Below are 24,410 nucleotides of genomic sequence, written 5' to 3' on the forward strand. Positions count from 1 at the left end.
CGGTCTGTACCCTCCCTGCCAGTGACAGAGGGAGAATGTCTCACCTTTTAAAGTCCCCTTCCATTTGCTCCACCAACCGGGTCAGGTTGAGCCTGTGCAGGGCATCCCATTTCCTGGCCTCCTGTATACCCAGGTAATGAAAACTTTTCTCTACCATCCTGAGCGGCAGTTCTTTCAGTCTCTCCTCCTGCCCCTTGGCCTGGATCACAAACAACTCGCTCTTTCCCATGTTCAGTTTGTACCCTGAAAAACTACCAAAATTAAAACTACCCCTTAATTGGAAAAAATAATTGGTAATCTAAATTTAAAAAAAATTTATATACCGTTTCCTGAGGACGGAGTCCCCCAGGGTTCCAAGCCCAGTCTTAAAGGGCCAATGCATTAAAGGTATGGTACCATTACAGCAGCTACTGATAACATTCCTCACACTGTGAAAAAGGTAACAGTTGCTAAAAAACTGCAGTTGAAACAATTCCCACCAGTTCTGAACCTCCCCCCTCCCCTTCCTCAGCAGCTGAAACTAACAGCACCCCCCCCCCCCCCCCCAGGCATTAAATTGGGTCTCTCTCTCTGCCCCCCCCCCCCCCCCCCCAAGAGAACGCTTGGTAAACTGTTGGCGTGCAGACCATTGAAGAAAAACACTCCCTCTGAGTGATCGTTAACCGTATTGCAAACATTAAAAAGTTTTGTCTGGACAAAAAATGGAATACAATACTTCTGTAAGGAAGTATTTTAAAAAAAAGTCCTAACGAGTTAAAAAATCAGTGCCATTTTGTGTTGACCCAGAATGAAGTGGAGTTAGTTTCACTGCAGGGTTAAAGTTCAAAGACCCCGCGGGAGCACTGTTTTTTTTTAAAAAACCACTGCTCTTGTCAAACAGAGAAGCCGCTGAAGTGCAGCGAGCCTTCGGCATGGAAGCCTGGTACGTGGACGACTCGGCTGAAGACCAGCGGAAGCCTCACAAGCGCCAGCCCAATGTCGCGGTGACCCTGCCGGAACTGGAGCAATGCGGCATCTTGACCTGGAAGGTGAGGCCAGCACTTCAGCTCACACGCCCGCTTCCCCCAGTTTTGTTCACATTCTGCTTTTTGCCCGGTAACTGCTCCCAACGAGCCGACTGTTAGCATCTCACACCCCAGCCCCAGTTGTCAGAATTTTGAATCACTTCAGCTCCCCACCTCTTATAACCTCTACTATCTGGAATGCGGCCCTGGGGAGTTAACAAAGGTTCCTGAGATAACAAAAAATTGCAGTCGACAATCCAGCCAATGCTGTATACAGATTTTTCCTCAAAAATATGTAATCATAAAATTAGTAAAAGTCCGTTTTGTGACGTTCAAAGTTGACATGACATAAAGTGCAAACAGAATCAGTTTCTTCCAATACTGCTGTTCACTGCAATGAAGTTACTGTGAAAAGCCCCTAGTCACCACATTCCGGCGCCTGTTCGGGTACACAGATGGAGAATTCAGAATGTCCAAATTACCTAACAGCACGTCTTTCGGGACTTGTGGGAGCACGGTAGCATTGTGGATAGCACAAATGCTTCACAGCTCCAGGGTCCCAGGTTCGATTCCCGGCTTGGGTCACTGTCTGTGTGGAGTCTGCACGTCCTCCCCGTGTGCGTGGGTTTCCTCCCACAGTCCAAAGATGTGTAGGTTAGGTGAATTGGCCAGGCTAAATTGCCCTCAGGGTCCAAATTGCCCTTAGTGTTGGGTGGGGTTACTGGGTTATAGGGATAGGGTGGAGGTATGGGCTTGGGTAGGGTGCTCTTTCCAAGAGCCGGTGCAGGCTCGATGGGCCGAATGGCCTCCTTCTGCACTAAATTCTATGAAAAATGAAACCGGAGCACCCGGAGGAAACCCACGCAGACGCGGGGAGAACATGCAGAACACACAGACAGTGAGCCAAGCCGGGAACCGAATCTGGGACCCTGGGGCTGTGAAGCAACAGTGCTATCCACTGTGCTACTCGCAAATAAATCATCTTTATTGTCACAAGTAGGCATACATTAACACTGCAATGAAGTTACTGTTCTCAGTACTCAGCTGGTACGGGAATTAAACCCATGCTGCTGGCCTCGTTCTGCATCAAAATGAATATTATCGTGAGTCCCAGATGCCTTATATGTAATATATCCATGTATCTTTTTTCGAGATCCTTCAATCACTGGAAACATTCGACTTCTACTTATTCTCCCTGTTCTCCCTATGCCTCTTTTAGAATTCTGTTACTTTTACATTGTTTACTTCTTGTCCCAATCAATGATCAGATAATTAAAATCTCCTAGAACAAACAACTTTGTTCTTCATTTTCACAGATATCCATTTAGATATCCTCCCACAACTGGGGGACTGCAGTACAGCCCTAGTAATGTATAACCCCCTAACCCTAGACTTTCTAGGGGAGGTGGGGCCTGCCTCCTAATCAACACTTCCTGGTGCCTAGATGTAGCATCACTGTTGAGTTTCTGCTCCCTGGACCTAGAATACCTGATGCTAAAATGCCGCCCCTACTACATTCCGCGGGAGTTCAGCTCGTTATGCTGACGGTAGTTTACATCCCACCCTATGCGAATGTGAAAATCGCACTGGACGAAATATTCACCACCACAAATAGCCTTGAAACAAAACACCCTGAGGCCTTGTTCATTGTAGCTGGGGACTTCAATCAGGCCAAGCTCAAGAGCATACTATCAAATTACCACCAACACGTCACCTGTTCTACCAGAGGCCCAAACATCCAGGACCACTGCTACACATGCCTACCGCTCTATCGTCCGCCCACACTTTGGCAAATCTGACCACAAGGCTGTGCTCTTGATCCTGTCCTATAAGCAAAATCTGAAGCGGGAGAATCCATCAAAGAAAGTCATGCATTGTTGGTCTGAGGAATCTGATGATCTCCTACGGGACTGCTTAGGGTCAGTGGACTGGTCAGTATTTAAAAACTCTGCGACCAACCCGAACAAGTACGCCACTACAGTAACTGACTTCATTAGTAAGTGTGTAGTAGACTGTGTGCCAAAGAAGCAAATCCCCGTGTTTCCCAACCGGAAACCCTGAATGAACAGGGATATCCACTGCCTGCTGAAGTCTAGGTCTGAGGCGTTCAGGTCAGGTGACCCTGACCTCTGCAAGAAAGCCAGATATGATCTCAGGAGATCCATCAAAGATGCCAAAAGACGGGCAGCATGGTGGCGCAGTGGGTTAGCCCTGTAGCCTCACGACGCCGAGGTCCCAGGTTCGATGCCGGCTCTAGGTCACTGTCCGTGTGGAGTTTGCACATTCTCCCCGTGTTTGCGTGGGTTTCACCCCCACAACCCAAAGATGTGCAGGCTAGGTGGATTGGCCATGCTAAATTGACCCTCAATTGGAAAAAGATTTATTGGATACACTAAATTTATTTTAAAAAAAAAGATGCCAAAAGACAGTACCGGACCTAGCTCGAGTCCCAGGCTAGCCACATGGACCCCTGCCGATGATGGCAAGGTCTGCAAGACATAACGGACTACAAGATGAAGGCATATAAAATCGCCGCCTTTGATGCACCTCTCCCTGATGAGCTCAACGAATTCTATGCACGCTGTGAGAAAGAGGTCAGTGAGAGCAAGCCCTTCACCCCAGAAGCCTCGTATGAACTTATATCTGAGGCCACCATTGCAGATGTCAGAGCAGCCTTCTCGAAGGTCAACCCTCGGAAAGCCACTGGCCCGCATGGGGTACCAGAACGGGCACTCAGGTTTTGCGCGGATCAGTTGGTAGGGCTATTTGCAAAAATCTTCAACCTCTCTTTACAACAATCTGAGGTCCCTATCTGCTTCAAGAAGATGATCATCATCCCTGTACCAAAAAAAGCCAAGCAGCGTGCCTTAATGACTATCACCCAGTGGCTCTGACATCCATCATCATGGATTCGAAGGGTTAGTCATGGCACGAATCAACTCCAGCCTCCCAGATTGCCTTGATCCACTACAGTTCGCCTACCACTGCAGCAGGTCCACAGTAGACACCATCTCCATGGCCCTGCACTCAACCCTGCAACACCTAGATAAATAACAAAGCCACCTATGTCAGAATTCCTATTTATCAACTACAGCTCAGCCTTCAACACCATCATTCCAACAAAACTCATCTCCAAACTCCGTGGCTTTGGCCTCGGCTCCTCCCGCTGCGACTGGATCCTGAACTTTCTAATCTACAGGCCACAATCAGGAAGGATAGGCAACAATACATCCTCCACAATCATCCACAACAGCCCCAGAAGGCTGTGTCCTCAGCCCCCTACTATACTCTTTGTACACCTATGTCTGTGTGGCCAAATTCTCCTCCAACTCTATTTTCAAATTTGCTGATGACACCTCCGTAGTGGGTCGGATCTCAAACAAAGATGAGACAGAATACAGGAATGAGATGGAGAATCTGGTGAACTGGTGCGACGACAATAATCTCTCCCTCAATGTCAACAAAACGAAGGAGATTGTCATCGAATTCAGGAAGCGTAGTGGGGAACATGTCCCTGTCTACATCAATGGGAACGAAGTAGAAAGGGTCGAGAGCTTCACGTTTTAAGGTGTACAGATCACCAACAACCTGTCCTGGACCCCCCATGCTGACACTATAGTTAAGAAAGCCCACCAACGACTCTACTCTCTCAGAAGACTAAGGAAATTTGGCATGTCACCTACGACTCTCACTAACTTCTACAGTTGCACCATAGAAAGCATTCTTTCTGGTTGTATCACAGCTTGGTATGGAGCTGCTCTGCCCAAGACCACAGGAAACTACAAAAGGTTGTGAATGTAGCCCAATCCATCACACAAACCAGCCTCCCATCCATTGAGTCTGAGTACAATTCCCGCTGCTTCGGAAAGGCAGCCAGCATAATTAAGGACACCATACACCCCGGACATACTCTCTTCCACCTTCTTCGGTCAGGAAAAAGATACCAAAGTTTGAGGTCACATACCAACAGACTCGAGAACAGCTTCTTCCCTGCTGCCATTAGACTTTTGAATGGACCTACCTCGTATTAAGTTGATCTTTTCTCTGCACCTTGCTATGACTGTAACATTATATTCTGCAGTCTCTCCTTTCCCTATGTACGGTATGCCTTGTTCCTATAGCGTGCAAGAAACAATACTTTTCACTGTAGACTAATACATGTGACAATAAATCAAAGTAATAGCGACCATGAAGCTATCATCAATTGTTGTAAAAGGCCATCTGGTTCACTAATGCCCTTTTGGAGGAAATCTGCCATCTTTACCTGGTCTGGCCTACATGTCCACGGCAACGTGGTGACTCTTAATTGCTTTCAAGGGAAATTAAGGATGGGCAAATGAATGCTGGCCTTGCCAGTGATGCTCACATCCCATGAAAGAATAAAAGAAAATGAACTGTGAGGATGAATAAACTCAGGCTGAAAGTATCATATATTCAGGCCTCCTCCACTCATCATGGTCTCCACTCCTACAACATGCCAATGGCTTATAATAGCAGAGAAACAGGCATTATTACAGACACAAAGTCAGGAAAAAATATGCACTGGAAAGCAAATATGTCAAACCAGATATTGAGAACTGCTTTGTTCTAAGGATATAATCTCAAGAAGATTATCTTCGTTTTCCTGCCAAACAAGGTGCTGTAATATGCTTCAATCACAGACCTTCTACATTCTATATAAACGTTCCTCAGCCAATTAATGTCATATTAAATGATCAGCATGAGTTGTTTAGCATTTCTGTATGACTTCTTGCTTGGTGATCAGAAACGAGTTCCTTTAAAAAGTATGGAACGTTATAATAATTGAAAAAGGAAGATAAAAAGTAAAAGATGCAGAAGTGACAGATATTGGTAGGGTATATTTTTAAAAAATTCTGTCTTTTTGGAATGATCAAGATGTGATTGACTGTAATGTGGATAACTTATATCAATTAGCATTATTGGCGAGACCCTATATCATATTCTTTTAGACATTGTGCTTGTAGTTTAATTAATAATTTGCAAAGTTTGTAGCATTCTTGACATTTCATTTCACTGTATTAAAGAAAATCATATAAACTCTCCATTTCAAAAAGATTTCTTCAAATAGAATTTGGGCCATCATTTATTTTTCCCGTTGTTGATCCAGATGAGTTCTGAGTATTTTTACAAATACCAGTTGCTCTCCTGTAATTTGTCATTGTATGGCACACTCTGTATTCTGCAGATGGACGCTGATAATTATGAGAAAGATCCGGAGCTGCAGAAGATTCGCAAAGAGAGGAATTACTCCTGGATGGATATAGTAAATATCCACAAAGATACCATGCCGAATTATGAGGAAAAGGTCATTGTTTCCTTTATGGTTTGCATGACTGAATAGTTTTTGATATAAGTTATTTCTGAAGGGAGCATGAGTGCAGTGGCTCAGTGATACTGCTCTCATTCCTGAGTCTGGGCTGATGCTCCAGTGCAGTATTAAGGGAATGTTGTATGTTCAGACGAGTTACATAGTACATAGAATATACAGTGCAGAAGGAGGCCATTCGGCCCATCGAGTCTGCACCGGCCCACTTAAGCCCTCACTTCCACCCTATCCCCGTAACCCAATAAACCCTCCTAACCTTTTTGGTCACCAAGGGCAATTTAGCATGGCCAATCCATCTAACCTGCATGTCTTTGGACTGTGGGAGGAAACAAGAGCACCCGGAGGAAACCCGCGCACACACGGGGAGAACGTGCAGACTCTGCACAGACAGTGACTCGGCAGGGAATCGAACCTGGGACCCTGGCGCTGTGAAGCCACTGTGCTATCCAGTTGTTAAACTGAGAACCTGCCTGCCATCTCAGCTGGGTGTACGGCCTCTGACACTACATCTGAGTAGAGCAGGGGACCTCTTTCTGGTGTCCCTGCCAAAAATGATCTTTCAACCGCCCTAAAATAATTACAATAATCTTTATTGTCACAAGTAATCTTACATTAACACTGCAGTGAAGTTTCTGTGAAAAGCCCCGAGTCGCCACACTCCGGCACCTGTTTGGGTACACAGAGGGAGAATTCAGAATGCCCAAATTACTTAACAGCCTGTCCTTTGGGACTTGTGGGAGGAAACTGGAGCATCTGGAGGAAACCCACGCAGACGCGTTGAGAACATGCAGACTCCGCATAGACAATGACCCAAGCTGGGAATCGAACCTGGGACCCTGGCATTGTGAAGCAACAGTGTTAACCACTGTGTTACTATGCCACCCGATATCTGGTTCTTATCATGTTGCTGCTTGTGGGAGCCTGCTGTGCACAGATTGTCTGCCGTGTTTCCTGCATTACAACAACGATTACAGTGTACTTCCTTGACTATAAAGCACTTTGGGATGCTCTGAGGTTGTGAAAGGTGCAATAAATACAAGTCTTTCTTGGATGTCGGACTACCTCAGATGGTAGTGCTGTTATCTTCAAATTAGAAACACAGGAGTTTAGCCCTTCCACAGAATTGAATACCCAATCTTCTAGACTGACACTGCAATGCAGTGCTGAGGCGGTGATGCAAAAGGCTTTCCTACAAGAATACAAATTAGGAGCAGGAATAGGCCACCCGGCTCCTCGCGCCTCTGCCCTGCCATTCAACAAGATAATGACTGATTTGATTTTTAACCTCAACTCCACATTCCAGCACAGCCCTGATAATCTTTCACCCCCCTTGCTTATCAGGAATCTGTCTACCTCTGCCTTAAAAATATTCAAAGACTCTGCTTGCACTGCCTTCTGGGGAAGAGAGTTCCAAAGTCTCATGATGCTCTGAGAAAGTCTCTCATCCTCCCTGTCTTAAATGACCGACCCCTTATTTTAAACTGCGATTCTACGCATGCTATATAGTTTCTTATATGTTTCAGTCAAGTCACCTCTTACTCTTTTGAACTCCAACAGATACAAGCCTTGTGGCGCTAACAATTGCACACAAAGACTCGAGTGATGTACAAGAAAGGCTTTATTACAGTGAGATGCTATTCCTCCGGTGGCAGCTGTAGAATGGCATCTCAGTGAAGCTTACGAATATTTATACAGCTCCCTGTGGGCGGAGCTAGGGAGAAACCTGTAATACAGGTACACACATATATACAGTGGTTGGATCACCACAAGCCTAGCTTTTCCAACCTCCACGTAAGACAATCCACCCATTCCTGATAATAGTCTCGTAACCCTTCTCTGAACTGCTTCTGATGCATTTACATCCTTCCTTAAATAAGGGGACCAAACTGTACACAGCGCTCAAGATGTGGTCTCACTGATGCCCTGAATAACTGAAGCATAACCTTCCCACCTTTATATTCAATTCTCCTCCGAATACACAATAATACTCTATGATCCAACCTAGCTGTGTCTCTGTACTGATCTTTTTGCATTTCATGCATAAGGACACCCAGATCCCTCTGCATCTTAGAGTTATGCAGTCTCTCACCATTTAGATAATATGCTGCTTTTTTATTCTTCCTTCCAAAATAGACGGTTTCACATTTGCCCACATTATACTCCATTTGCCAGATAGTTTGGGTGATGATGTTGTATCAAAGTCTATCTGCTCAAGCAGGTGTAAAGGAGTATTATTGAAAGATGCAGAGGGTGCTCCCCTGCTGTGCAGGCCAATAAATATTCACTCCTCAAATGCTAGTATCTATAAAGGGAATAGTGGACCACTCATCTCATTAGTGCTTCATGGGATATCACTGGCAGAAAAGTGGTGCCACATTATTTGCATGATAGACACCACTTCAGAATGATTGGTTGTAAGATAATCATCAGTAAAATGTTCTAAAAATGAAAGTCACATTTTGTAAATTGCTCTCATTTTGGAAATTAAGACTTGGTCTTTGTAAACGCCTGTTATTTGATGGTATGGTCAGCAGGCGGCAGCACTGTGCCGTATGATCCAAATGTTGCTGCAGTTAGTTGCCACTTGGTGATTGATTGGTTAAACCTTTCAATACTCTGCTCTATCCTTGATGTAAAAAGATGTTCTCCCTCGAAAATGAGTTATTGCTGCATTGAATCAAAAGGAATAGTTCAGCACATCAAAAATGTGGTGTCTGCTTCTTGAAAGAAAATAATTAAGAAGAAATCACGGCACTGCCTAGCATAGAGATCTCAAAGCCTGGCCAAAGCTGTCTGCGAGATCAACCATGTCTCGCAAAACATGACGGAAAGTTAATTACAGATAATTCCTAGCTGAGTTTGAATCATGGGCTCACTGACCTTTGAGCTAACCTCTCCTCAATGATTCCTGAACGGTTCGTTAGGCCGACTTCTCCACTGCTGTGCAGCAAACCAACCATCTTTTCAGGGAGGAAGAACATGGGCCACTCCCCCTGGGCCACTGTTCCCCTGGACAGCAACCTGCCTCCTTTCAGCCGAGTGTAGAATAGTATTGATTCCGATTGTCGCACTCTTTTTAATAAGCAGACTCCAGTCAGGAGAGTTTTTTTTTACAAATGTGTGTGTTCTCACAGTAAAACACTCATGAAAGAATAAAAGTGAATTATAATGCTGAAATTTCCACACAGCACATCATTTTTGACATTAATTGTGTACTTTCTTCTCAGATTAAGACCTTCTTCCAGGAGCACATTCACTTGGATGAAGAAATTCGCTACATCCTTGATGGGAGTGGATACTTTGATGTGCGAGATAAACATGACAAATGGATCCGAATTGCCATGAAGAAAGGAGACATGATCACGCTTCCTGCGGGAATCTATCACCGATTCACGCTGGACGAGAATGTAAGTTCTGGACTTCTGGTGGTGGTGATGTGGTGAGCTGTTGGACACGCGGTGGCTCCCACCAGGTTACTTGGTTTTTGGCCCTTTCTGCCCGGTTTATGGGCAATTATCTTGGAGGAAATGGGTTTAATTTGATGGAATAAGACCCCCTCATTCAAGTAATGTCCGGTCAAAGCAAAAGTTGGGCAAGGGAGCAAAAGTTCCTCGAGCCTCAGCAGGGTGGGGATGGGGGATGGGGGGGGGGGGGGGGGGAAGAGAGAGAGAGAGAGAGAGAGAGAGAGAGAGTGGGTGGGGGGGGGGGGGGGGGAGAGAGAGAGAGTGGGTGGGGGGGGGGGGGGCGGGGGGGAGAGATGGTGGCGGCTTCTGCAGAGTCAGTGGCCCCTTAGTAGACGATTAAGACGTTGGTGAACTTCTTGACCACCAAATTAAAGGAGCAGCGACAGGTGGTCACTGAGGATCTGTAGAAGGCAATGGAGGGGGCTTTGGCCTCAATAGGGCGGCCGTGGCCAAGATTGACTGGCATATAGAAGTACACGGGGTGATGATTCAGTAGGTGGGGGTTGCGCTCTCTGACCATAGAGATCAGATTGTCTCCTTGGAGGCAGAGATGGCGGTGCTGGCAGAGAGTGCTACAGGCCAAGTTTGACGATCTGGAGAATCGCTCCAGACGGCAAAGCTTAAGGATCGCCAGGCTGCTGGAGGGGCTCCAACATCACCGACTACATGTCTAAGATGTTCAGAACGTTGGTGGGAGAGGTGGGTCTTTTTGACCCCACCTGAGTTGGACCGGGCCCATAACTGAGTGGTGGCCATCTTGGGTAGGCCCGTAGCTCGTGCAGGTTGAGGCACTGCTGGATTGCCTCACAGGGTGTATATGGCTGATCCTGGGTCCATTGGGGAGCTGGAGACCCCGATTTGGTTGAAAACCTGGAATGTGAGAGGGTATTCTCTCACAACCCAGTAAAAAGATTCTGGGTGTTCACCCACCAGAGACGTTTGAAGGCAAATGTGGTTCTTGTAAAGGAGGCCCGTTTGAGAATTAAGGATCAAACATGTTTGAGGAAGGGATGAGTGGGGCAGGTATATATAACGGGTTTTGATTGTAGGGCGCGGGTGCCATTGTGTTGATTAATAAGAGGGTGGCTTTCTCTGCGGGTAATATATTAGCAGGCTCAGGCGGAAGGTACGTAATCATCAGGGGTGGTGAAGGAGTTATTGGTGTTCATGGAAAAGATGGGGGTTGCAGACCTGTGGAGGTTTAACTTTCCGAGGGATAAGGAGTGTGGTAGGCTATATTAGGAGTATCGCGGTACCTAGGTGGGATGTACCTTATACTGTAGTGTGAGTGGTAGAACCTGCCTGCTGGTTCCACCCAGCAGGCGGAGCATAAGAGTCTGTGTTTCACCCACAGTAGTCATTCTGGTCCGGAGCTGCTGGGGTAACTACTTGTTCATTAAAGCCTTCAATTGGACTACAATCTCGCTTCAGTAGTGATTGATCGTGCATCATCGAGGAACTGGCAGGGACTAGTTGGGGGGGGTGGAACATCGGGTCTCGCTATACGCGGATGATTTTCTCCTGTACATTTCGGACCCTGTGGAGGGGATGGGGGAGGTTCTGCGAATCCTGAGGGATTTTGGTAGTTTTTCAGGGTACAAACTGAACATGGGAAAGAGCGAGTTGTTTGTGATCCAGGCCAAGGGGCAGGAGGAGAGACTGAAAGAACTGCCGCTCAGGATGGTAGAGAAAGGTTTTCGTTACCTGGGTATACAGGAGGCCAGGAAATGGGATGCCCTGCACAGGCTCAACCTGACCCGGTTGGTGGAGCAAATGGAAGGGGACTTTAAAAGGTGAGACATTCTCCCTCTGTCACTGGCAGGGAGGGTACAGACCGTGAAAATGACTGTTCTCCCCAGATTTTTTTTTTTCATTTAAAAAAAAAACTTAATTACCCAATTATTTTTTCCAATTAAGGGGCAATTTAGCGTGGCCAATCCACCTACTCTTCACATTTTTGGGTTGTGGGGGCAAAACCCATGCAGACACGGGGAGAATGTGCAAACTCCACACGGACAGTGACCCAGAGCCGGGATCGAACCTGGGACCTCAGCGCCCTGAGGCAGCTGTGCTAACCACTAGGCCACCGTGCTGCCCTCCCCCCAGATTTTTGTTTGTCTTTTAGTGCCTCCCCATCTTCATCCCTAAGGCCTTTTTTAAGCGGGTGAGTAGGATCATTACGGGATTTGTGTAGACGAATAAGACCCCGCGAGTAAGGAGATCGCTGTTGGAGCGCAGTCGGGGGGGGGGGGGGGGGGGGGGGGGGGGGGCGCTGCCGAACTTTCGCAACTACTAGTGGGCGGCCAATATAGCTATGATTAGGAAGTGGGCGATGCGGCGTGGGAGCAGCTGGAGGCGGCGTCATGTAAAGGTACTGGTCTGGGAGCTTTGATAACGGCTCCTTTGCCGTTCTCGCCGACCCGTTACTCCACCAGTCCGGTGGTGGTGACGACACTGCGGATCTGAGGACAGTGGAGGAGGTACAAGAGGGTGGAGGGAGCGTCGGTCTGGACCCCGAAATGCAACAATCACAGGTTTGTCCCGGGTAGGATGGATGGTGGGTTCCAGAGCTGGCAGAGGGCAGGCATCAGAAGGATGGGAGATCTGTTCATAGACGGAAGCTTTCCCAGTTTGAAGGCGTGAGAGGGCAAATTTAATCTGCTGCCAGGAAACGCCTTTAAATATCTGCAAGTACGAGCCTTCCTGAAAAAACAGATAGTGACCTTTCCGACGCTGCTGCCACTGAGGATACAGGACAGGGTGGTCTCCGGCACCTGGGTGGGGGAGGGGAAGGTGTCGGATATCTACCAGGAACTACAGGAGGCGGATGAAACCCCGGTGGAGGAGCACAAGAGCAAGTGGGCGGATGAGCTAGGTGAGGAGTTGAAAGAGGGTCTGTGGGCAGAGGTGTCCTGGGCAGGGTTAATTCCTCATCATGTGCCAGGCTCAGTCTAATTCAATTTAAGGTGGTCCACCGGGCACACATGACGGCAGCGAGAATGATCAAAATTTTTGGGGTAGAAGACAGTTGTAGAGGTGCAATGGCAGCCCTGGAAACATGTCCACATGTTTTGGGAATGTCCGGAGCTTAGAGTGTTCTGGAAAGGGTTCGCGAGGGCAATGCCCAAGGTGCTTAACACAAGGATGGTGCCGAGTCCAGAGATAGCGATCTTTGGAGTGTCAGAAGACCCGGGAGTTCAGGGGGCGAAAGAGGCCGACGTCTTGGCCTTTGCCTCCCTAATAGCCCGGAGACGGATTTTATTAATGTGGAGGGACTCGAAGCCCCCGAGTGTAGGACTTGGGTTACTGACATGGCTGGGTTTCTCAGCCTCGAGAAAATAAAGTTTGGCTTAAGAGGGTCTACGCTAGGATTCTCTCGGAGGTGGCAGCCGTTCGTCGACTTTCTCGGGGAAAATTAAAATGTCAGCAGCAGCAGCAATCCGTAGGGGGGTGGGGGGTGAGTGATTCATTGGGATGGTGTGGGAAGACTGGGTCGCGTGGGGTAATGTTTATTTAATTGTTATTGTATATTCTCTTTTTACACTATGTTAATGTTCACTCTAGTTTGTTTTGTTATTATGGTTACTACTGTTTTGTTATGAAAAATTCTGCAAAACCTTAATAAAAATACTTTAATGAAAAAAAGTACATGGGAAGAATAGAGAATAAAAGAAAATACATAATAGGGCAACACAAGGTATACAATGTTTCTACGTAAGCACCGGCATCGGATGAATAATACAGGGTGTAGTGTTAATGAGGTCAGTCCATAAGAGGGTCATTTAGGAGTCTGGTGGCAGTGGGGAAGAAGCTGTTTTTGAGTCTGTTCGTGAGTGTTCTCAGACTTCTGTATCTCCTGCCCAATGGAAGAAGTTGGAAGAGTGAGTAAGCCGGGTGGGAGGGGTCTTTGATTATGCTGCCTGCTTTCCCCAGGCAGCGGGAGGTGTAGATGGAGTCAATGGATGGGAGGCAGGTTTGTGTGATGGACTGGGCTGTGTTCATGACTCTCTGTAGTTTCTTGCGGTCTTGGGCCGAGCAGTTGCCGTACCAGGCTGTGATGCAGCCAGATAGGATGCTTTCTATGATGCATCTGTAAAAGTTGGTAAGGGTTAATGTGGACATGCCGAATTTCCTTAGTTTCCTGAGGAAGCATAGGCGTTATTGTGCTTTCTTGGTGGTAGCATCGACGTGGGTGGACCAGGACAGATTTTTGGAGATGCGCACCCGTAGGAATTTGAAACTGCCAACCATGAGAGACCTCAGTTAATTTTCCTTGCCTTTCTAAACCACAAATCCAATTGAACTGCATTGTAAAAGACTCCCATCACTGTGAACATGAGATCAGCCATCTTTCTAGATCAGAGATTACATTTGATATTTCCGGTCTCTAGCGGGCTTGGGAGTAGCTTAGCTATAAAGGCAGGAAGAAGCAGGAAAGGGAGAGCAGCTCATTCTATGTTGACAGCACTACTCGTATTTTGTTACTATCACTGTGGGGGAACCATAAAGTAAAAGAATCTCACTTTCTGAATGACCTGCAAATGAAGAGATTAGTAACAAGATTCCACTTTTTGTAGCTTTAATATGATTCTGAACCAGTGCAAATTAGATATTTAATTAACAGGCAAATGATGCTTCAAATCAAAAGATAAATTTTACTTTAGATAGTCGATACAACAAAGCGATCCGAGGATATGGAGATCGGGCAGCCAAGTGGAATTGAGGTCAAGGATCTGACATGATTTTAATAAATGGTGGAAAAGGCGTGAAAGTCTAATTAAACAACCTATGATTAGACACTATTCCATATCTAAGGTACAATTTCTGCTGGGTTATGCCGATTACTTTGGCATAATTTACCTGAAACCAGTGCAACTGGCACAAAAGACTTGAGAAAAGGGTACCACAAATTACTCACAGCGGAAATAAAGTTACTGCAAATCTTCTGCACTTGTTTAAAAAGCACTGGAAGCAGACTTGGTGTACAAAACTGACCACCTGCTCCCTGTCTCTCCCCCCCCCCCCCCCCCACCCCAATTAATCACCACTGGAGGTTTCTGCTAACTATACTTTTTCCCCCAATACCGGGAAATCTAGGAACATTTTTAAAAGTTTCTAAATTTATTATTTTTTCAAAATGCACTAATTACTGACTATTATTCCCCAATATAACTCTGGAATGGTTCTGTTTTTTTTCACATTTTAAAATGGGTTTTAAATCATCATTTACGGGATGTGGGCATTACTGGCTGGGCCTGCATTTATTGCCCATCCCTAACTGCTCTCCAGTTCAATGGGCATTTGAGAGTCAACCACATTACTTGTGCTTTGGCCATTCCGATCTACATCCCCAAGGCCTTCTTCAAAGTGCTGGACAAACTTATCATGGCGTTCGTATGGGGGGGGGGGGGGGGGGGGGGGGGGGTAAAAATGCTAGGATCCCAAAGAAGGTCCTCCAAAAAACAAAATCCAGGGGGGGGCTAGCTCTCCCGAATCTACAATTCTACCACTGGGCGGCAACAGCCGAGCGAGTAAGGGGCTGGATCCAGGAGCCAGAAGCCGAGTGGGTGCGTGCGGAGGAGGCCTCCTGCATGGGGACCTCCCTCCGGGCCCTCGCCACGGCAGCACTCCCATCCCCACCCAAAAAACACTCCAGCAGCCCAGTGGTGACAGCCACCCTCCAATCCTGGAACCAACTGCGGCAGCAATTTGGCCTGACCAAAATGTCGGACAAGGCTCCCATCTGCAACAACCATAGGTTCACACCAGCACTGACCGACGGCACCTTCAAAAGGTGGAGACGGGACGGGGGGACACTGACAATCAGGGACCTATACACGGACGACAGGATCGCAACACTGGACGAACTGACAGAGAAATTTCGGCTAGCTGGGGGGAACGTGCTGCGGTACCTCCAGCTCAAAAACTTCCTACGAAAGGAGACAAGGACGTACCCACAACCGCCACGACTGCCACTACTGGAAGACCTACTGGACGCAAGTATCCTAGAGAAAGGGAACTGTAGCGACTTGTATGACCGACTGGTAGAAAGGGACGACACCGTACTGGACGCAACAAGAAGGAAATGGGAGGACGACCTGGGGATGGAGATAGGGTGGGGACTCTGGAGCGAAGCACTACATTGGGTCAACTCCACCTCCACGTGCGCAAGGCTCAGCCTGACTCAACTAAAAGTGGTACATAGAGCCCACTTAACAAGAAACCGTATGAGCAGGTTCTTCCCGGAGGTGGAGGACAGATGCGAACGGTGCCAAAGAGGCCCGGCCAACCACGCCCACATGTTCTGGTCTTGCCCCAGACTGGTGGAGTACTGGACAGCCTTCTTCGAGGCTATGTCTAAAGTGGTGGGGGTGAGGGTGGAGCCATGCCCGATAGTGGCGGTCTTCGGGGTTTCAGACCAGCCAGATCTATTCCTGGGGAGGAGGGCGGACGCCCTTGCCTTTGCCTCCCTGATCGCCCGCTGTAGAATCCTGTTTGGCTGGCGGTCAGCAGCACCGCCCAGAGCTGCAGACTGGCTGTCCTACCTCTCGGAATCTCTCCAAATGGAGAAAATCAAATTCGCCATCCGAGGGTCAGACGACGGCTTCCACAGAACGTGGGAGCCATTCATGCAATTGTTCCGGGACCTGTTTGTGGCCAACGTACAAGAGGAAGAATAGTCGGGTGGCCAAGAATCGGGGGAAAATGGATGGGAATCGGGGGAAGGTAGCGGGGGGGGGGGGGGGGGGCGCTATGGGCTCGTTATGGGGGTTTGATGGCTAGCTAAGGCCCAAAACCAAACTGTAAATAAATGCCAATGAACATGTGCCTCGGCCATATTGGGGAATGTAAAATATGTATGCCGGCTAAAGGGGGGAGGCCACAGTTAGTATTACGAAGATGCTTACCTGTAAATATATATTGTAATTTTTGCGTGTTCTTTTTTTATTTGTTTGTTTATTTTTTATTTTTTTCTCTTCTCTCTCTCTAACAATTTGTGATTTGTTCAATATAAAACATGAAAACTGAATAAAAAACATTTATATAAAAAAAATTACTTGTGCTTTGGGAGTCACATGTAGGCCAGGATGGGATGGCAGATATCCTTCCTATAGGGCATTAATGAACCAGATGGGATTTTACGACAATAAACAGTGGTCATCACTAGACTTTTAATTCCAGGTTTTTATAGATTCAAAAAGTGGGAAGAACACAAAGAAAAGTCTGTGATAGGATGGAAGGCAGGAGAGAGTGAGTGACACACAGGATGATGCAAGGCAAAAGGGAAAGGTAATGGGACATGTAACCTCTGGAAGAGATTTAAATGGGAATAGCAAACCATTTTCAATGCTTTTGCCTGCTGACTTCCTACCATTCAGGGTCCCAAACTCTCCTTCCTGGCAAAATGTGATTTATTTGTTGTACTTTCAATTCATTATATTGCATTTACTGCTCTGCAAACTCAAAGTCATCAAAAACTCTGCTGGCCATGTCCCATTCACACCTTCTCAAAAACTGCTTACATCTAACATTTCCCTGTTCCGAGAGAAGGTGATTGTTTCTCTCTGCAGATGCTGCCTGACCTGCGGAATGTCTTCAGCATTTTATGTTTTTGGTGTAAGATTTCCAGCGTCTCAGTATTTTCCTTTTTGTGAGCTTTTTTCAAGGTTCTGCTTCTGTGCTCTCGATACTGTGCCTGTTTCTGTCTATTGATTAACAAATGGAAACACAACCTCTTTCACATGTAATGTGTGTTGGTGGAAACAGGCTTTGTACAAGCTGGTGTTTCTCCCTGGTGTGCAGCATCTGGTCAGGTCTTCATTAGTCTTGCCTTAAATGGATATTGTAGCGCTACTTCCTTCCCGAGTTCTTTTTGAGACTTTCTATGCCTGGCGCTTTTTTTAAGACAAAAATTATAACTTCAATGACATTTTCTACCCCCCCGCCAAAAAAAACCAACTGATGCAAAACTTATTTCAGGCAGAAGTGGCAGGCAATGTACTTTTTTCCCTTCCAACCACACATCTTCAGATAATAAACTGTTCTGGGAGCTCTTCAATTAGGCATTTTTTTCACTATGCTTTGACAAAGAGTCATCCAGACTCAACATTAGCTCCCTTTTCTCTCCCCAGATGGTGTCAGACCTGCTGAGATTGTCCAGTACTTTCTGTTTTTATTTCAGATTCCAGCATCTTCAGTAATTTGCTTTTATCTTATGTTTTTTAAAATTGAATTGGCCATTGCAATTGTTTTCTCCAATGTCGTCCTTCTTAGCCTTCTTTGTGTGGCTCTGACCATGATTGGGACCTTTACGAACACCCAGAATCATGTCCTCTTGAGTACTGTGAGTGGGTTCCCACCTTAATGTAGCAAAGTTATGAAACCCCACAAAATCCTACCCTTGTAGTTTAAAACAGGTTTGTAGCTTGCAGCAGGATATTATGCAGTAACTGTAATTTTTTATGTTGCAGAATTACGTGAAGGCTATGAGGCTGTTCGTTGGAGAGCCAGTTTGGACACCTCATTATCGCCCAGCTGATGAATTTGAAGCCCGCAAGAAATATGTTCAATTTCTTAGCCAAAAATTTTAAATTCTACACCAGCTACACTAGTCATGCCAGAATAAATAAACTATGGGAAAAAATTAGCATAATGTCTTCCTACCATACATCTAGGTTTATTTATTTGTTCAGTATAATTCATGTGTGATTTGACTTTATTTTAGCTGAAAAAGACATCACTCGAATTTAGCAGTGTATTAACCTAATAAGAGCATGTGTATTGGAATAATTGAATTGCTACAGTGCAGAAGAAGGCCATTTGGCCCATCAAGTCTGCACTGACCCTCTGAAAGGGTACCCTACACAGTCACCGAAGGCCGAAATTGAACCAGGATCCCTGCCGTTGTCAGGCAGCAGTGCAAAGCACTCTGCCACCGTGCCAATGTTCATAATAACCAACCATTGGGGATGGCACGTTGGCGCAGTGGTTAGCATTACTGCCTCATGGTGCCGAGGACCCGGCGTCAATCCCGGCCCCGGGTCACTGTCCATGTGGAGTTCCCACATTTTCCCCGTGTCTGCGTGGGTCTCACCCATACAACCCAAAAGGATGTGCAGGGTAGGTGGATTGGCCATGCTAAATTGCTCCTTAATTGGAAAGAAAAAGAATTGGGTACTCTAAATTTATTTTTAAAAATAACCAACCACTGTCTCAAAACATGCAGGTGGTGATGGGTTCAGTCATATGGCACTAATAATAAACAATATTAGTTCAAATCCCAACATACTGTTTGAGAACTTGAACACAGTCAATAAAATAAAATAAAATCTGGAATAAAAAGCTATGATCAGCAACGGTGACCATGAAGCTTCCAGATTCCCGTAGTAAACAACTGATTCACTTTGGGAAGAGGACTTGCCGTCGCTGGCCTATATATGACTCCAGACGTACAGCAATATGGTCAACTTGCCCTCTGAATTCCGGCTCTGGGTCACTGTCCATGTGGAGTTTGCACATTCTCCCCGTGTCTGCGTGGGTTTCACCCCCACAAACCAAAGATGTGCAGGATAGGTGGATTGAGCACGCTAAATTGCCCCTTGATTGGATAAAATGAATTGGGTACTCTAAATTTATATTAAAAACATTGTCCTTTGAAATGACCTACCATGCCATTACATGACACAAAGATGTAATAATAAAACTGACAGACAACTAAACATTGGATTCTGACTTGACAAAGGCACAAGCAGCCCCAATTGACTCTCCAAAGTGTTCTCAATAACACCTGGGAATGTGTGCCAAAATAAGGAGTGCTGTCCTACAGACAACGCAAACAACAGCTTGACAAGTCCAACTTAGATTCCTCCATGACCATCCCTGGGTATTGAGGGTCTTTCCTGTTTATTCCCATTGTTTCCCTTTTATTTTGGTGTTATTTTGATCCATTGATAATTAACGGACAGGTCTCTTTAAGGCAAGCAGCCCGTGTCTTTAATTCAAGCAGAAGAATCCACAAGCAGGATCACTGTGCCAGTCTGAGCTGGTATGAGAAGACCACAGACTTGCCAGCACCAGTGAAAGAGATGGGTTGGAACTCAGCTTGATTGATTGGCTGATGGCCAATGAATTGGCAGAAAAGGCTGCAACATGAACAGTAACAGATGGTGATTGTATCCTATCTCAGTAAAATGTTTTTCAGAGACCTGAAGGTTTCAGCTTGATTCTGGCAGCATGGAGGAAAAAAGATCCAGCTAACCTTCTCCAGAAGTGCTGCTGTGAGGTCACTCTTTCTCCAGAAAGCCTGTGGGGGCTATATTCCTGAAACTACAAAGGCCTGAGTACAAACCACGAACTGAAAGCATATTTTGAAGAGAAATAAAGTGCCTCTCCAGGTAAGTTGTCAGTAGTACATTTCTAAATTGCAGAGACCATTACAGGCTGCAAACCGAACACTTTAATCTGCAAGCTTACTGTGAGGAAAGTAGGCTGGGGACCATCATGTGAAACAAAAACTTTTTTTCCCGTTCACTTTTGATTTTTGCCCCTTTCCACCCCTGTCTTGTGTGTATATGAAGAGGGACAAGTTAAACTGGAAGTTAGGCATTAATTAATCATTAACAAACTATCTGCTGCATAACTAATTGTAATTCTTGTTATAAATAAAGTTATTGTATTAAACTTACATCCAGTGACTGTAATTATTGGACAGATTGTGAGTATTTTTGTAATAATTATTGGTTAATTCACTTATGCTATGATTCTGGGATCAGTGGGGCTGGAATTGACCGCGCACGTGCCCAGGGTGCCATCATATAATTAGGACGCTTGGGTCCGGGATCTTTTGAACAGTAGTTGACGAACTTTGGGTTACAGTGTAAATTAAAAAGAGACACCAGGTTTACAGTGAAATGACAGGATGGATCTGGAAGTTGCTAAGCATTTTCTTCAGGTGGACGACTTGTCTCTTGTTTATTTAAAAGAGTTTTGCCAAGACAAGCTAGTCAAATTGGCAGGGGAATTAACAATGAAGGTACCTGCTAGAACTAGGAAGATAGAGATAATTCACATGATTTCCTAGCATTCAAATTTGAAATTAATGCCAGAAACAGTGTGGCTCAAGGGAACAATCAGTAAAATTAGCTAAAATCCAACAAATGGAGGTGCAGCAGAAAGAAATGGAGCTGAGACATAAGGGGCTGGATTCTCCGTTCCTGCGTCTACGTGCTGACGCCAACGGAGCATCCGTGGTGTTTCATGATGGTAAAATCGGCACCACACCCGCAACCGGTGAGGTGCTAGCACCAGTGATGTGTGCATCATCCGCGAATGCACGGAGAACAGTGGGAGAATCGGGTCCGTGCTGGACATGTGCAGGGCTGACAAGCTACAGCCGCAAGTATGCCTACCCCCCCCCCCCCCCCCCCCCCCACACACACATATCACGCTTGAAAAGATGGTGCTGGTTGTGCTGGACCGTGTACCCATCCAGCCCACCTCCCACTACTCTCCTCAATGCTGGCAGAAGCCCCCCAGCCAGCAGCGCGGCTCTCGGCGACATATGGCGGTGCTGGACACTGTTCCCACGCCCTCTCTCCTCAGCCACCATGCCAGGCTTACGACTGCTGGGACCACACATGGCCCGCGCCGTCGGGAATACGGCCCATCGGAGATGGAGCATCGTGGGTGGGTGGGCCCGATAATGATATGCAAATGAAGTTGCGACTGCACGGTAGCATAGTGATTAGCACAATTGCTTCACAGCTCCAGGGTCCCAGATTCAATTCCCGGCTGGGTCACGGTCTGTGCGGAGTCTGCACATTCTCCCCGTGTGTGCGTGGGTTTCCTCCGGGTGCTCCAGTTTCCTCCCACAGTCCAAAGATGTGCAGGTTAGATATAGATATAGAGAAATACAGCACAGAACAGGCCCTTCGGCCCACGATGTTGCGCCGAACTTTTGTCCTAGGTTAATCATAGAATTTTGGACAATTTTTCATGGCCAATCCACCCAACCTGCACATCTTTGGACAGTGGGAGGAAACCGGAGTACCCGGAAGAAACCCACGCAGTCACGTGGAGGATGTGCAGACTCCACACAGACAGTTACCCAAGTCGAAATCGAACTTGGGACCCTGGAGCTGTGAAGCAATTGTGCTATCCACAATGCTACCGTGCTGCCCTTAAGAAGTTAACCTACACTCCCTTATTCTACCCTAATCCAAGTACCTATCCAATAGCCGCTTGAAGGTCCATAAATTTTCCGACTCAACTACTTCCACAGGCAGTGCATTCCATGCCCCCACTACTCTCTGGGTAAAGAACCTACCTCTGACATCCCCTCTATATCTTCCACCATTTATCTTAAATTTATGTCCCCTTGTAATGGTGTGTTCCACCGGGGGAAAAAGTCTCTGACTGTCTACTCTATCTATTCCCCTGATCATCTTATAAACCTCTATCAAGCCGCGCCTCATCCTTCTCCATTCTAATGAGAAAAGGCCTAGCACCCTCAACCTTTCCTCATATGACCTACTCTCCATTCCAGGCAACATCCTGGTAAATCTCCTTTGCACCTTTTCCAAAGCTTCCACATCCTTCCTAAAATGAGGTGACCAGAACTGCACACAGTACTCCAAATGTGGCCTGACCAAGGTTTTGTACAGCTGCATCATCACCTCACGGCTCTTAAATTCAATCCCTCTGCTAATGAACGCTAGCACACCATAGGCCTTCTTCACAGCTCTATCCACTTGAGTGGCAACTTTCAAAGAACTATGAACATAGACCCCAAGATCTCTTTGCTCCTCCACATTGCCAAGAACCCTACCATTAACCCTGTATTCCGCATTCAGATTTGTCCTTCCAAAATGGACAACCTCACACTTGTCAGGGTTAAACTCCATCTGCCACTTCTCAGCCCAGCTCTGCATTCTATCTATGTCTCTTTGAAGCCGACAACAGCCCTCCTCACTATCCACAACTCCACCAATCTTCGTATCATCTGCAAATTTACTGACCCACCCTTCAACTCCCTCATCCAAGTCGTTAATGAAAATCACAAACAGCAGAGGACCCAGAACTGATCCCTGCGGTACGCCACTGATAACTGGGCTCCAGGCTGAATATTTACCATCCACCACCACTCTCTGTCTTCTATCGGTTAGCCAGTTTGTTATCCAACTGGCCAAATTTCCCATTATCCCATGCCTCCTTACTTTCTGCATAAGCCTACCATGGGGAACCTTATCAAATGCCTTACTAAAATCCATGTACACTACATCCACTGCTTTACCTTCATCCACGTGCTTGGTCACCTCCTCAAAGAATTCAATAAGACTTGTAAGGCAAGACCTACCCCTCACAAATCCGTGCTGACTATCCCTAATCAAGCAGTGCCTTTCCAGATGCTCAGAAATCCTAAACCTCAGTACCCTTTCCATTACTTTGCCTACCACCGAAGTAAGACTAACTGGCCTGTAATTCCCAGGGTTATCCCTATTCCCTTTTTTGAACAGGGGCACGACATTTGCCACTCTCCAATCCTCTGGTACCACCCCTGTTGACAGCGAGGACGAAAAGATCATTGCCAACGGCTCTGCAATTTCATTTCTTGCTTCCCATAGAATCCTTGGATATATCCCGTCAGGCCCGGGGGACTTGTCTATCCTCAAGTTTTTCAAAACGCGCAACACATCTTCCTTCCTGACAAGTATCTCCTCAAGCTTATCAGTCTGCTTCACGCTGTCCTCTCCAACAATATGGCCCCTCTCGTTTGTAAATACTGAAGAAAAATACTTGTTCAAGACCTCTCCTATCTCTTCAGACTCAATACACAATCTCCCGCTACTGTCCTTAATCGGACCTACCCTCGCTCTAGTCATTCTCATATTTCTCACATATGTGTAAAAGGCCTTGGGGTTTTCCTTCATCCTACCCGCCAAAGATTTTTCATGCCCGCTCTTAGCTCTCCTAATCCCTTTCTTCAGTTCCCTCCTGGCTATCTTGTATCCCTCCAGCGCCCTGTCTGAACCTTGTTTCTTCAGCCTTACATAAGTCTCCTTCTTCCTCTTAACAAGACATTCAACCTCTCTTGTCAACCATGGTTCCCTCACTCGACCATCTCTTCCCTGCCTGACAGGGACATACATATCAAAGACACGCAGTACCTGTTCCTTGAACAAGTTCCACATTTCACTTGTGTCCTTCCCTGACAGCCTATGTTCCCAACTTCTGCACTTCAATTCTTGTCTGACAGCATTGTATTTACCCTTCCCCCAATTATAAACCTTGCCCTGTTGCTCGCACCTATCCCTCTCCATTACTAAAGTGAAAGTCACAGAATTGTGGTCACTACCTCCAAAATGCTCCCCCACTAACAAATCTATCACCTGCCCTGGTTCATTACCAAGTACTAAATCCAATATGGCCTCCCCTCTGGTCGGACAATCTACATACTGTGTTAGAAAAGCTTCCTGGACACACTGCACAAACACTACCCCATCCAAACTATTTGATCTAAAGAGTTTCCACTCAATGTTTGGGAAGTTGAAGTCGCCCATGACTACTACCCTGTGACTTCTGCACCTTTCCAAAATC

General features: G+C 46.4%; 1 protein-coding gene across 1 annotated transcript; it reads left to right on the forward strand.

Annotated features, from left to right (window-relative positions):
- The first annotated feature begins 366 nt into the window (after nucleotides 1-366).
- Nucleotides 367-20,499, forward strand: adi1 (acireductone dioxygenase 1). Its single transcript, XM_038800343.1, has 5 exons — nucleotides 367-439; nucleotides 881-1,028; nucleotides 6,211-6,330; nucleotides 9,579-9,758; nucleotides 18,287-20,499. Exons 2-5 carry the CDS (start codon nucleotides 912-914, stop codon nucleotides 18,404-18,406), a joined length of 537 nt encoding a protein of 178 aa, XP_038656271.1. The 5' UTR covers nucleotides 367-439; nucleotides 881-911; the 3' UTR covers nucleotides 18,407-20,499.
- Nucleotides 20,500-24,410: the final 3,911 nt, after the last annotated feature.

Source organism: Scyliorhinus canicula, chromosome 6 (assembly GCF_902713615.1).
Source record: "Scyliorhinus canicula chromosome 6, sScyCan1.1, whole genome shotgun sequence".
In the NCBI taxonomy this organism is placed as follows: Eukaryota; Metazoa; Chordata; class Chondrichthyes; order Carcharhiniformes; family Scyliorhinidae; genus Scyliorhinus; species Scyliorhinus canicula.